This window comes from Musca autumnalis, unplaced genomic scaffold, assembly GCF_047663935.1.
Source record: "Musca autumnalis isolate F117 unplaced genomic scaffold, ASM4766393v1 scaffold_2, whole genome shotgun sequence".
Taxonomy (NCBI): Eukaryota; Metazoa; Arthropoda; class Insecta; order Diptera; family Muscidae; genus Musca; species Musca autumnalis.
The window spans coordinates 99,859,142-99,872,715 of NW_027411755.1; the positions used below are offsets into that span (position 1 = coordinate 99,859,142).

At 36.8% G+C, this 13,574-nt stretch overlaps 2 protein-coding genes across 2 annotated transcripts; both read left to right on the top strand.

Moving 5' to 3' along the window:
• Positions 1–10,195: 10,195 nt before the first annotated feature.
• RpS27A (ribosomal protein S27A) lies at positions 10,196–12,238 on the top strand. Its single transcript, XM_073968611.1, has 3 exons — positions 10,196–10,361; positions 11,501–11,839; positions 12,036–12,238. Exons 2-3 carry the CDS (start codon positions 11,519–11,521, stop codon positions 12,183–12,185), a joined length of 471 nt encoding a protein of 156 aa, XP_073824712.1. The 5' UTR covers positions 10,196–10,361; positions 11,501–11,518; the 3' UTR covers positions 12,186–12,238.
• Ip259 (NSA2 ribosome biogenesis factor-like IP259) lies at positions 10,562–11,403 on the top strand. The gene has a single exon (XM_073968610.1). The coding sequence runs from the start codon at positions 10,562–10,564 to the stop codon at positions 11,339–11,341; it is 780 nt and encodes a 259-aa protein (XP_073824711.1). The 3' UTR covers positions 11,342–11,403.
• Positions 12,239–13,574: the final 1,336 nt, after the last annotated feature.

Sequence of the window (13,574 nt, forward strand, 5' to 3'; positions counted from 1 at the left end):
TTCGACGTGTCTTCTTATTTCCAATAGACGGAGCCATACATCCAATCTTCTCGGTAGGTATCAGCCAAAAAAGGCAGATTTTCCTCAGTTTTCCGCATAGGAAATTTCTATGTTGTCAGTCAATTGTCTCGTCTCTTTTATTTCCCCCCTTTGACATCTCGCAAATTTATCTACAAAACAGCTGTTTGGTAATTAGAGTCGTTTTACTCTTCTTCTTATTATTTCGGTTGTTTAACCCCTTAAGAGGCGCACACCACAGTTTAACAATATTGATGTCGTTGTATAGCAGATACAGCTCGTGGTTCATGCGACGTCGATATTCACCGTCAACGCAGATTGGTCCGTAGATCTTTCGAAGAATTTTTCTCTCAAACACACCAAGCACTGCCATGTCTGCTTGCGCAAGTACCCAGGCTTCGGAGCCATACATCAGCATGGGTAGTATCAGTGTTTTGTAGAGCGTTATTTTTGTTTGACGAGATGTGGCTTTGTTTTTAAACTGCTTACTTAATCCAAAGTAGCATCTGTTGGCCAATACAATTCTTCTTTTTATTTCACAACTGATGTCGTTTGTTGTGTTGACGGAGGTGCCGAGGTAGACGAAGTCTTTTACTACCTCAATATTATAGGAACCAACTTCCACAGTCGGTCCGAGCTCAATGGACGCATTGCGCGTCGACACCATCAACTTGGTCTTCTCACCGTTTACCGCCAGACCCACTTTAGCAGATTCTCCTTCGACCTTTATAAAGGTATCAGTTACTTCTTTTACTGATCGACCCATGATGTCTATATCATCAGCATAAGCAAGTAACATGTGACTATTGGTGTAGATTGTGCCACTTCTTTTGACGTTTGCCTCTCGTATAACCTTTTCTAGCAGGATGTTGAAGAGGTCACACGAAAGGCTGTCTCCTTGTCTGAAACCTCTTTTGGTACCAAACTCTTCGGAGAGGTTCTTTCCTATTTTAACTGAGGACCTCGTGTCAGTTAAAGTCATTTTACAAAGCCGGATGAGCTTTGCGGGAATACCAAATTCAGACATGGCTTGGAATAACTTTGAGCGCAGCGGGCTGTCGAAGGCTGCTTTATAATCGACAAAAAGGTGGTAGGTGTCGATCTGCATCTCTTGGGTCTTCTCCAGGATTTGCCGCAGGGTAAATATCTGGTCAATGGTGGACTTGCCAGGTCTAAAGCCGCATTGGTATGGTCCAATAATCTCGTTGACCATTGGCTTTAGTCGTTCGCACAATATCCCTGACACGATCTTGTAGGCAATAGGGAGTAGACTTATGCCCCTATAGTTAGAGCATACAGTCTTATCTCCCTTCTTGTGGACGGGGCACAGGATACTCAGGTTCCAATCGTCGGGTACTCGTTCTTCCTGCCAGATGGTGCTAACTAGCTGATGAATACACCTTATCAGCGTGTCGCCTCCGGTTTTGAACAGCTCGGCTGGTAAGCCATCGGCCCCTGCTGCCTTATTATTCTTCAGCCGATTTATTGCTGTCTTTACCTCATATTGGCTGGGCGGTATACATTCAATACCATCTTCTGGGATTGGGTCTGTGGTATCTTCGTCGTCTTCGCTGCTATTGGATACCAACAGATTTGAAAAATGTTCTTTCCATATCCTGAGTACACTATCTGTATCAGTTACCAAATTACCTTGCTGGTCTCTACAGGAGGATGTGCCTGTACCAAAGCAATCAGTTTGATGCTTGACTCTTTGGTAGAATTTTCGGACTTCATTCTGGCTCCTGTACATCTCGATTTTTTCACACTCCCGCTTTTCCATCTCTCTCTTTTTCCTGCGGAAAAGACGTTTCTCCTCTCTCCTTTTCTCCCTGTATCTCTCTCGTGCGCTACGCGTTGCTACGGATTGTAAAGTAGCCTTATATGCCGCATTTTTCTCTTCGGTGGCAGCACGACACTCCTCATCATACCATGGATTCCTTGGTGGAGGTCTCTGGTATCCAAGTATGGATTTTGCGGCTGTTTGCATGGAGTGGGCAATGCTTTGCCATTGCGCTGATATGTAATCGGGATGAGGAGGGCTTTGATTAAGCAATTGGGCTAGTTGAGTGGAATATGCTGTGGCTATCTGTTGTGATTGCAGCTTACCGATGTCTAACTTTCGTGTTGTGTCTGTTCGTACTTTGTTTGCTACGTTTAAGCGGGTGCGTACCTTTGCTGCAACAAGGTAGTGGTCCGAATCAATGTTTGCGCCTCGGAACGATCGTACATCCAACACGCTCGATGAATGTCTTCCATCTATCACAACATGATCAATTTGGTTTCTTGTTTTCTGATCTGGAGACAGCCAGGTGCCCTTATGAATATCGAGATGATTAAATCTGGTACTGCTAACTACCATGTTTTTTGCAGCTGCAAAGTCTATCAGTCTCATACCATTGTCAGATGTTTCACTGTGGAGACTGAATTTCCCGACTGTTGGGCCAAAGATATTCTCCTTTCCAATTTTGGCATTAAAATCGCCTAGAATGATTTTAATGTCATGGGCAGGGCAACGGTCATATGTTTCTTCTAAGCGCTCGTAAAATATATCTTTGGTCTGTTCGTCCTTTTCTTCAGTGGGAGCATGAGCGCAAATAAAGCTGATGTTGAAGAATTTAGCTTTTATTCGAATTGCAGCAAGTCTTTCATTCACTGGGGTGAAGCTGGATACAAGATGTTTTAGTCTCCGTCTAACTACGAATCCACAACCAAACTCATGCTTTACGTCATGGCAGCTATAATACAGTGCGTCACCTTTAGGTGTTGTTGTGACGCCTTTCCCAATCCATCGTATTTCCTGTATGGCAGTAATATCGGTCTTGTACTTTTCAAGTACGTCTGCCAATGCGAAGACTGCACCTTCTCTATAAAGAGTGCGAACATTCCAGGTGCAGATTCGCAGATCATGGTCCTTAAAACGTTTGCGGGGTTCGTCAACTTTAGAGGGGTTTGTTTTTCTTTTCTTTCGTTTTTTCATAGTAGGCTGTTTTTTCTAGGGGAGGGTTACTAACCCGACGCCCAAACCCAAGTTTTAACGTTCTTATGGGTGAACGCGCGGCACATGTTAGCTCACTACCTTTAACGGGTGTTAAAGGCAGTTCCCCAGGTGACACCACGGGGAGGTCAGTGTCCACTTGGGATGAAAGAGGGGCCAAGATAAATCCTGGGCTTTGCCATGTTAAAACCGGTCAAGACCGTTCCTTGGTATCTTCCATCCCCTACGTCACCCTGACCACGTACATTAACATAATTGGTATCAGTGGCAAGATGAAGAAATCTTCTTCCAAATTTGTCTCACGTTGGCGGTACGTGCCTTCCAGGAAGAACGCTATAAGGTCTATATTAAAAATTTTACCAATTTTTAGACAAAAATGTTGATTTTTTTAATCCGCTAAATTGGTTGGATTTTATGTTGTTTTGGAGATTGTTTTGTTTCCCCAAGCCTATTTTTGCATCATAAGATAATCGCGACCTCTGTTCATGTCATTTTGTATTAACAGCATAAAATAATTCATATCGTATACCCCCTCCAGAAGGGAAAGGGGGGAGAATGTTACGCTCGTGGCTTCTTAAAACACTCTTCGCAGCAGCACAAAGCTATAACCAGCGCATTAGCTTGATATTTACACGGGAAATATTTTTGGCCACTTTCTCCATACAAGTGGATCCACTGTGGAATGTAACTGATAGGTTTAAGTTAGCTTAGTTTAATTTCCGTTAATTTAAAAATTTGAATTGTAACGTAAAGTTTTTATTACGCAGTTACTTTATTTAAGCAACAACAACTACCATGTAGAACTCTCTTCATTATTCTAGATGTTACTTTACCTTTCATTAATGTGCTTTTAGTCATGTAATTATTGTTTAGTTTGTCACTTCTTTGTTTCTTGCATCTGTTTGTTGTTGTAGTTACGTCATTACTGTGCTTGTCGTCCAATTGTATTCCCCCCATGTATGTATGTGAGTATGGTTGTTCGCTTAGTGCGAATGTGCGTCTGTGTGTTCGCTGCACAGATTCGAGGTGTTGCCATATGTGTTCTAGAGGACTCTAGAACAGGGAGACTTTGGGGTATAAATACAGGGGAACTGGCAATGACGAGTTGAGTTGTGTTTTAAGCGTTGAACTGAACAGATCGGTTAAAGAATTGCTGCGTGCTAACTAGAGACTTGCTGTGTGCTTAGTAATTAAAGTCGGTTCCGAATAAGTGTAATAAAGTAAATAAAGCATTGTATAAACGTAATCTAAAACGAACCCTGTTTTATTTGGTACAAATCGTACTGGGAAATAAAACAACGTCTACACGGAGATTAGTTAAATATAATTCCGTAATAATATATAACCGGATTTAACAAACCCACATGGTTTCAAATGCCAATTCCTTGCATATACGTCAAATAAATCCTCATAAAAGGGGTGTTTACACTTTCTATCAATGTCATATGAGCTGTCACTTCTTTCATCCATTCGACATCCGTTACGTTTGTGAAAGTCCATACCACTTTTAGTTTTTGCGTTCACACAAGCATACAATTTCGTATGACCACAAAATGTAAATCACGCAATTAACACAACATTTTCGTTTTCTTTACCTATTTCCTTAATTTTTTGGTAAAATTGTTTTCTTCCAACAATTAATTTCTCAACTGCATACGAAAATACATGGCCGAATAGAGCGCTCCCTAAATGAAAAATTTACATATGAGTTGCCACATCATTTTGATAGATGAACATTTTCATAGTGGTCACACTATAGTTGTGTCTTTTTAGAGAGAGTAATACTACGTTTAGATTTACGAAATCCACTCGATTTCAACTGCGCATACGTCAAATGAAAACTCCTCTGAAATCCATTGGATTGGATTTCATTTGACGAAAATAGAGAAAAAAGTAAAAATACAGCATTCAGTAAACTTTAGCAAGGTAACAGTTGATTAACAAAGAAAAAACATTGGCGCCAATGTATGAAAGAAAAACTAACTTTAAAGCAATGAAAAACTTCTTCAATTTTAAGCAAAATAAAAAAGAAATAAATAATATATTAATAAAATAATCAATAAATTTAGCTGAATCGTAATTATAGTATTTTTTCCACAAAAATCAGATAAACATTGAGCAGCTGACCATTAGCTGATGATTAAAAAACAGCTGATCGAACTTGCTAAATGTTGCTGGGAAAAATTCTTTCAGCAGCTTTTAGCAATTTCTCAGCAAACAACTGTCAAAATTGTTCTCTCACTTCGCTGTCTTTTACTGAACTTTTATGTAAAAAGACAGCATTTAGTAACATTTCGTAATAATTATTACAAATTATCAAGTAAAAAGACATACCCCAGGAAAAGTTTTGGAAGTTGTGCAATTGGAGTTATGATTTCGCAACATCTTTCGATGTAGTCCAACAGAGTTATGAAAAATGCACTCCGTTCGATACATTTTATAAGCAGTTGCTGTATAGATCCCTACAGAAGAAACAGTTGTTTGATCCCTACACATTTCTTCAAAAGATAAACAAGAGTGTATACACTTCGAAGAATTTGTTATAAAATAAAGAAATAACAACTTGTAGCTATATTACATTACGTGTATTTCATGTGTATGTTTTGCATTTTTTTTACATCTACATGCTGTACACATAGTGTGATCCATATAAAAAATTTCATCTATCAAAATGTTGTGTGAACCCATGTGTAACTTTTTCGTTTTAGAGCCCTTCCTATTTTTATATGTACAATAAATAGAAAACAGCTGATTTGTTTGTTTTGATGAAAGCAGAAATGTGACACAAAAAAACATATACTGGTGTAATAGCAAAAATTATAAATCATATGTAAAATGTAAAGAATTACACGAGGACAAAAAAATTCAAAGTATACACATGAAATACGCGTAATGTAATATAGCTATTAAGTTGCGAAAATTTTTGCTGTAATTCACGAGACGGAAATTTTTAATGGAGTGGAGTTGGAGTCCATGTCAAAAGCTGAACTAGCCCAGCAAAAAGTTTGCATCCGCGGATGCAGTTAAATTACTAGAACAATTGCCGCTGAAGTACATCTTTTCCTATGAATTCACCTATGAATTTTACAAGAGATCGCGCAGCTAGGATGCACTCCATTTTGCTTCCACGGCACACAGCTAGGATGCACTCCAATTTCGATCCAAATCACAGCCTTTGATGTAGAGTTTTGGATTGAATTTAAATGCAGTCTAAAGATGCTATAAAATGCAAGCCATTGCAAATATCCCAAAATAAATAAAATACATTGCTTATTCGTGTAAAACAAGGATATTAACTTTATTACATTAACACAAATTATAAAAACTCTCCATTAAATTTGATCATAACTGAGTTTACTTCCTCTGCTCTGCTCTTTTGTGACACCGCAACTGATATTGCTTCATCATCCAAATGGTTTTTCATTTTTCCTCCAACTCCAGTTCAGATTTCCAAAAAAACTCTAACTCCACTTCAAAAATAATTTGCGTCTCGTGAATTACAGCAATGTTCGTATCTTTAGTTTGTATTTCTTAATTTTTTTTAAACAAATTCTTACAATATTAGTCACTCTTTCTTGTGTTCAGAAAAAAAGACTGCGACTGTAGGGATCAAAAAATTGGCATGCTTGGCTAGGGATCTATAAGCGAGTGCTTCTAAAATGTATCGAGCGGAGTGCATTTTCCGTAACTCCGTGTGGATTGCATCGAAAGATGTATTGAAATCATAACTCTGCATTGCACTACTTCCAAACTTTTTTGCTGGGAGTGATGGGAAGGCAACATAAAACAACTTTAGGATGATGAAAGAAAATCGAGAACGGAGGAAGTAAGCTCAAATGTGATTAAATTTAATGGAAACTTTTTTTAATTTGTGTTTATATAATAAAGTTATTTGTGTTCTTGTTTTACATAAATAAATAAATAAATGCATTTTATTTATTTTGGGATATTTCGCAATGCCTTTCATTTTAATTGCATCTTTGGACTGATTAAAAATGCAATCCGAAGAGTGCCTTTAAATTCAATCCAAAACACTACATCAAAAGCTGTGATTTGGATCGAAAATGAAGTGCATCCTAGCTGTGTGCTGTGGAAGCAAACTGGAATGCATCCTAGCTGCGCGCTCTCTTGTAAAATTCATTCATAGGAAAAGATGTACTCCAACGGCAAATGTACCGTACACTTGTAGTGATTCAACTGCATCCGCGGATGCAAACTTTTTGCTGGGACCTTATGTGTACAACATTCAAAGGTAGCAAATTTGACATCTCATATGACATTCAAAGATGGTGTAAACACCCCTTAAGAAGGTTAAACCTGCAAAAGGCTATAATATAAACATGGCCTTATATTAGGTCTGTCTTTTTACGTGATAATTTGTAATAATTATTACGAAATGTTACTAAATGCTGTCTTTTTACACAAAAGTTCAGTAAAAGAGAGCGAAGTGAGAGAACAATTTTGCCAGTTGTTTGCTGAGAAATTGCTAAAGGTTGCTGAAAGAATTTTTCCCAGCAACATTTAGCAAGTTCGATCAGCTGTTTTTTAATCATCAGCTAATGGTCAGCTGCTCAATGTTTGTATTATTTTTGTGGAAAAATACTATAACTTCCCAGCAAAAAGTTTGCATCCGTGGATGCAGTTTAATCAGTACAAGTGAACAGTACAATTGCCGTTGGAGTACATCTTTTCTTATGAATTCACTTATGAATTTTACAAGAGAGCGCGCAGCTAGAATGCACTCCATTCTGTTTCTACAGCACACAACTAGGATCATCTCTAGGTTCTCCATCAACATCCATTGACTCCGTGGCAATCTGCCTTCGAAGCTTAGTATCGGCTGGTGCCGATACAGGACCAGACTGGTTGCGACTTGTCTGTGGTTGCGAACCCAGGTTCACAACCTCTTCGACCACTTCACCGTCAGTGGACATGTCGTCATCAGACCTTCTTGTTGACTCAGCTGGGATCACCGTAATGTCCAGTTCGTCGTCAGTGAGGGTGAGATTGTTGAGCATGTCCTCTGGTGGTATGGTCGGAACAAGTCTCTCCAGTTGGTCAAGGAGTTCCCTACTCTGTCTCTCCAGACTGTCCCGCAACTTAAGTTTTTTATTTCTTTATTTTATAACAAATTCTCCGAAATGTATACACTCTTGTTTGTCTTTTGAAGAAATGTGTAGGGATCAACCAACTGGTTTTTTCTGTAGGGATCTCTACAGCAACTGCTTATAAAATGTATCGAACGGAGTGTATTTTTCATAACTCTGTTGGACTACATCGAAAGATGTTGTGAAATCATAATTCCAATTGCACAACTTCCGAAATTTTTTGCTGGGTTATTAAGTCTCGGGTTTATTTATTGATTATTTTATTAATTTATTATTCATTATTTATTTATTTTGCTTAAAATTGAAGAACTTTTTCTTTGCTTTGGAGTTATTTTTTCGTTCATGCATTGGCGCCAATGTTTTTGTTTTTGTTATCAACTGTTATTTTGCTAAAGTTTACTAAATGCTGGCTTTTTACTTTTTTCTCTATTTTCGTATCAAAGAGTAAATCTCTCTTATGATAAGTTTACATTTACGAAACCCACTCGATTTCAACTGTCAATTCCATAGCTCAAACGTCAAATGAAATCTCATCTGAAATCCATTGGATTTCATTTCACGTTTAACCTAGTCCCGGTCCACACTAGCGTGAATTTCTTTAAAATATTTCATGAAATTAGGTATTCTTAAATCGAATTCCCCACTACAGCAATTTTATGATTTTACTCTACTATGGACGTCGATCTAGGATCTAGAGACGCATAATTTCATATCAAAATTTCAATGAAATTACTGTAGTGTGGCCCGGGACCTATGGATTTGACAGTTGAAATCGAGTGGATTTCGTAAATATAAACCAAGCATTACTCTCTGAAAAGAAGTTACTGAATAATTTTTACTGAAAGAGTAAAAAGACGCAACTATTGTTGATACTATTTAGTTGTTAATCCTTATTAAAAATAAAATTCATAAAATGTTTGATTTTTAAGTATTTACCATAAATATGGTGTTTTTTGAAACCTTCATTATAGTAAGGTTACATTTACGAAATCCACTCGATTTTAACTGTCAATCCCATTGTTTAAGCGTCAAATTAAATCAATTGGATTTCGCATGATTTTTCATTTGACTTATGCTTGGTTTACATTTACGAAATCCACTCGATTTCAACTGTCAACTGTCCATAGGTTAAACGTCAAATGAAATCCAGATGAGATTTCATTTGACGTTTGAGCTAAGGAATTGACAGTTGAAATCGAGTGGATTTCGTAAATGTAAACCAAGCATTAGATATACGCAAAGGAGTTGACAGTTGAATTCAAGTGGAAAACCAGTAGTGGAATTCTGAAACTAATTTTTTAAGCTACCGACAAAAATCGGTTAAATTAAAAGACATAATTATGAATGAAAAGTATCAATGAAAGTTTGCAACACTAGGTGCGTTCGTTTACTCAATAATTTCTACAAATTTGTACAAGTCCAGTAACTTCTTGTAAGCGGCTAAGGTCTTTTGCATTGTACTGAGGAGTAAAAGAACAGCATCCAGTAACAACTTGCACAAATTGTGAGTAAACGAACACAGATATTGTAGGACTTAGCGACAACTTTATACATATATATATATATATATATATATATATATATATATATATACGCTTTCATGAATTCTGCAATTTCGTATTCGTATGAAACAAACAGCACGTTTTATTTTACATTTTCTTTTAGTTTCATGTTAAAATTCTGTGAAATTTCTCTAGTGTGGCCCGTGACTTTACTGAACAAGTTTCATGTACGCAAAGGAATTGACATTTGAAATCCACTCGATTTCGTAAATGTAAACTTATAGCACATTTACATTGGAAATCGAGGGGATTTCGTAAATGTAAACCAAGCATTACTATAAATGTCTCTTTTATTAAAGATATGACAGCAATTATATTTTATGTGTGTTCGTTTACGCAAAATTTTTACAAATTGTTACTGGCTGTTGTTCGTTTAATCTTCAGTACAATGCAAAAGACCTTAGAGGTTTACAAAAAATTACTGGACTTGTACAAATTTGTACAAATTATTGAGTAAACGAACATACCTTTTATTGACCATAGTGTTAAATATTTGTTTGAAATTAGTGCAGCGACATCTATACACGCATAAAATAACTATACAGTAATAGCGCTGTATTTGCTCAACTACTCTTCAGCGATTACCCGAATTCTGATAGAAGAGTAAAATAAGTATCTATAGTTGCTGCAGCCAACTTAACTATCATCCCTTTTACATCGTGTTTTTGAAAGTGCAAGGTGGGTTTTTAAGAGCATACTGAGAAATTTTTTTTGTAAAATAGATTATATAGTGTGTAAATATATCGATGTATGTTTATCGTAAATCATAAGTAAGTATGTTTGGAATGGCAGTGATACAAATAATGTGGACGTCGCCTGCTACTTAATAAGTGAAGTAATTCATATGCGTCAGTTTCTAATTTTATAGATAACATACAATGCCACAAAATGAATATATGGAAAGACACCGGAAGCTGTATGGCAGAAGGTTGGATTATGAAGAACGTAAGCGAAAAAAGGAGGCACGTTTGCCCAAAGAAAGGGCAAGAAAAGCCAGAAAGCTTAGAGGCATAAAGGCAAAAATTTTCAACAAAGAGCGCAGAAATGAAAAGATACAAATAAAGAAGAAAATACAGGCCCATCAGGAGAAAAAGGTTACAAAACAAATTAAGGATGTGGATGAAGGAGCTATTCCCCATTACCTTATGGATAGAGGAACGCAGTCAAGTGCTAAAGTACTCTCAAACATGATCAAACAAAAAAGAAAGGAAAAGTGTGGAAAATGGGACGTGCCCATTCCAAAAATACGAGCACAGTCCGATATGGAAGTTTTTAAAGTCCTGAAAACTGGAAAAACAAAAAGAAAGTCGTGGAAGAGAATGGTAACAAAAGTAACTTTTGTAGGAGAGAATTTTACGCGAAAACCCCCAAAATTTGAACGATTTGTACGACCTATGGCTCTTCGCATGAAAACAGCTCACGTGACACATCCAGAGCTGAAAGCAACATTTCAGTTACCTATAATTGGTGTAAAGAAGAATCCAAGTTCGCCAATGTATACATCTCTCGGAGTTATCACGAAGGGAACAGTGATCGAAGTGAATATATCAGAATTGGGATTAGTAACTCAAACTGGAAAAGTTGTTTGGGGAAAGTATGCACAAGTAACAAATAATCCCGAAAACGACGGTGTGATCAATGCTGTTCTTTTGGTATAAGCAAACTACCAGTATAATATATTCAGACTTCGAAGTAAATAAATAAAAAATAAATAAATGAAGTTGACGATTGTTTTTTGTTTTATACTCAGTGATAGGATATTATTTAAATAATATCGGAAATACATTTTTAATGATGATATTTTTTTTCTCTTGCAGGCATAAAAGCACGACAAAATGCAGATATTTGTTAAAACCCTTACGGGCAAGACTATAACCCTTGAGGTTGAGCCATCTGACACTATCGAAAACGTCAAGGCCAAGATTCAGGACAAAGAGGGAATTCCACCTGATCAACAGCGACTAATTTTTGCCGGGAAACAGTTGGAAGATGGCCGTACTCTATCCGATTACAATATCCAAAAAGAGTCTACTCTGCATTTGGTCCTGCGTTTACGTGGTGGTGCCAAAAAACGCAAGAAGAAGAATTACTCTACCCCCAAAAAAATGAAGCATAAGAGGAAGAAGGTCAAGCTAGCTGTCCTTAAGTACTATAAGGTATATACAACATGACCTGTTAAAAATGAGTTTTAAATAGTCTAAAAGCGCTGGTGGAATTCTTGAGTCTTGTAGATCTTGTGCACTACAGACGAATACTTCCCTCATCCAATATTTCAAAACAGAGTTTTTGTATTTCCTATTTTTCTGCTTTGAATCTGAAATACCATAACACTAAATAATTTTCCAATTATAGGTTGATGAAAATGGAAAGATTCATCGTCTTCGCCGCGAATGTCCCGGGGAAAACTGTGGCGCAGGTGTTTTCATGGCAGCACATGAAGATCGTCACTATTGCGGCAAATGCAATTTAACATTTGTTTTTACTAAGCCAGAAGACAAGTAATTTTTGAATAAACGATAAATTGAATGGCAAGCATTTTGTCGTTTTTTCGATAAGTGATAATTAGCTTCTATTTTGGGTTAACATTCTGGGGGAGTTGTGCCTAAGGCACTATGGGGTGCCTTGTGATTTCCATTAACGATAGTGGAGTCGAAAGAAGGGTAGACCTGCGAAACGACAGCTGCATTGCAAATGTCTGAGGTATGCCCTTATTAGTTGGCGTTGTCGTAACCGCAATAGTAAGTTGACGTGTCACGACCCTGCTGGAAGTGTCAATAGTGCAGTACTACTGACAAATTAAGTGTGTCTGCGTACTCGATAATTTGTAATAATTATCACAAATTATTACTGAATGTTGTCTTTTTACACAAATGTTCAGTAAAAGAGAATGGATTGAGAAACTTGTTTTGAAATTTTTATTACTGAGAACTTATAATTTTTACTGAAGGAATTTTGTTCAGTAACATTTTGTAGCTTTAGGTAGTTGTCAAAAGTTTAAAATATTCAAATATCATACACGTAAATATTAATCAAATTGAAAATTTTTACTGAATGTTGTCTTTTTACTTTTTTAATTTTTTCCTTTGAAAGAGTATAAAATGCTTTACTCTCTAAAAAGAAGTTACTGAGTAATATTTACTGAGAAAGTACAAGGACAAACCTATTGTATACAACTCATGTAATTTCCTATAGACATTTTGTATGAACGTGTCATTCGAAAGTCAGTAGTGACAATTGGAATTAGTATGTCGGAGTTTTTTGAGGGACCATTGTGTTGACATTAGAGGTAGTGAGTCAGGGGGGTTACTCTGTATTGCGATGCGAAAGTTAAATGCGTTAAGAGTACAATTTGGTACTCCGTATCGCAAACGCTTTCTCATAGAGTTGTGTAGTTCCGGAACGAACTAGTTCCAAGGAACTATATCCGAATCTTGTATTTATATAGTTCCAGTCGAGCATATAATTCCTTTCATTTGTATATATATAAAAGAGAGCGAATTTGGAGAGAATCTTGAAGAGTTTTGTTACTGAGAACTTACAAGTTTTTGAAAGCAAAATATTCCTTGTAACAATTTGCAAGTTTGATCACCTGATTTATCCCCTGTTTTTGTAAAAGTTTTTATTCTTCTCACACAAACTGTCAAATTTTGTAGATCGATTTACTCGCCTCAGCGCAAATGCTGAGCTCTGATTTTTAAAAGAGGATTTCTTAACTTTATGTGGAACGCGTCTAAGAAAAATTAGGTCCGTATGTAATCTGGGAGCTGAGCTATGGATGTCTAAATTATTACGAATATAGACGAACGAACAAAAAATAGTTACAAAAACAGTGGGTTAAATTCGAATGTTTTGTGGCGGACTTTTCAATTCTTGGCAAAAACATAAACAAAC

What these genes read in the sequence shown, in the direction of transcription:
- RpS27A (XM_073968611.1), top strand. Translation starts at nt 11,519, where the DNA reads ATGCAGATATTTGTTAAAACCCTTACGGGCAAGACTATAACCCTTGAG. An exon ending in CTGTCCTTAAGTACTATAAG is followed by an intron (nt 11,840 to 12,035) that starts GTATATACAACA and finishes TTCCAATTATAG; the next exon opens with GTTGATGAAAATGGAAAGAT.
- Ip259 (XM_073968610.1), top strand. Translation starts at nt 10,562, where the DNA reads ATGCCACAAAATGAATATATGGAAAGACACCGGAAGCTGTATGGCAGA.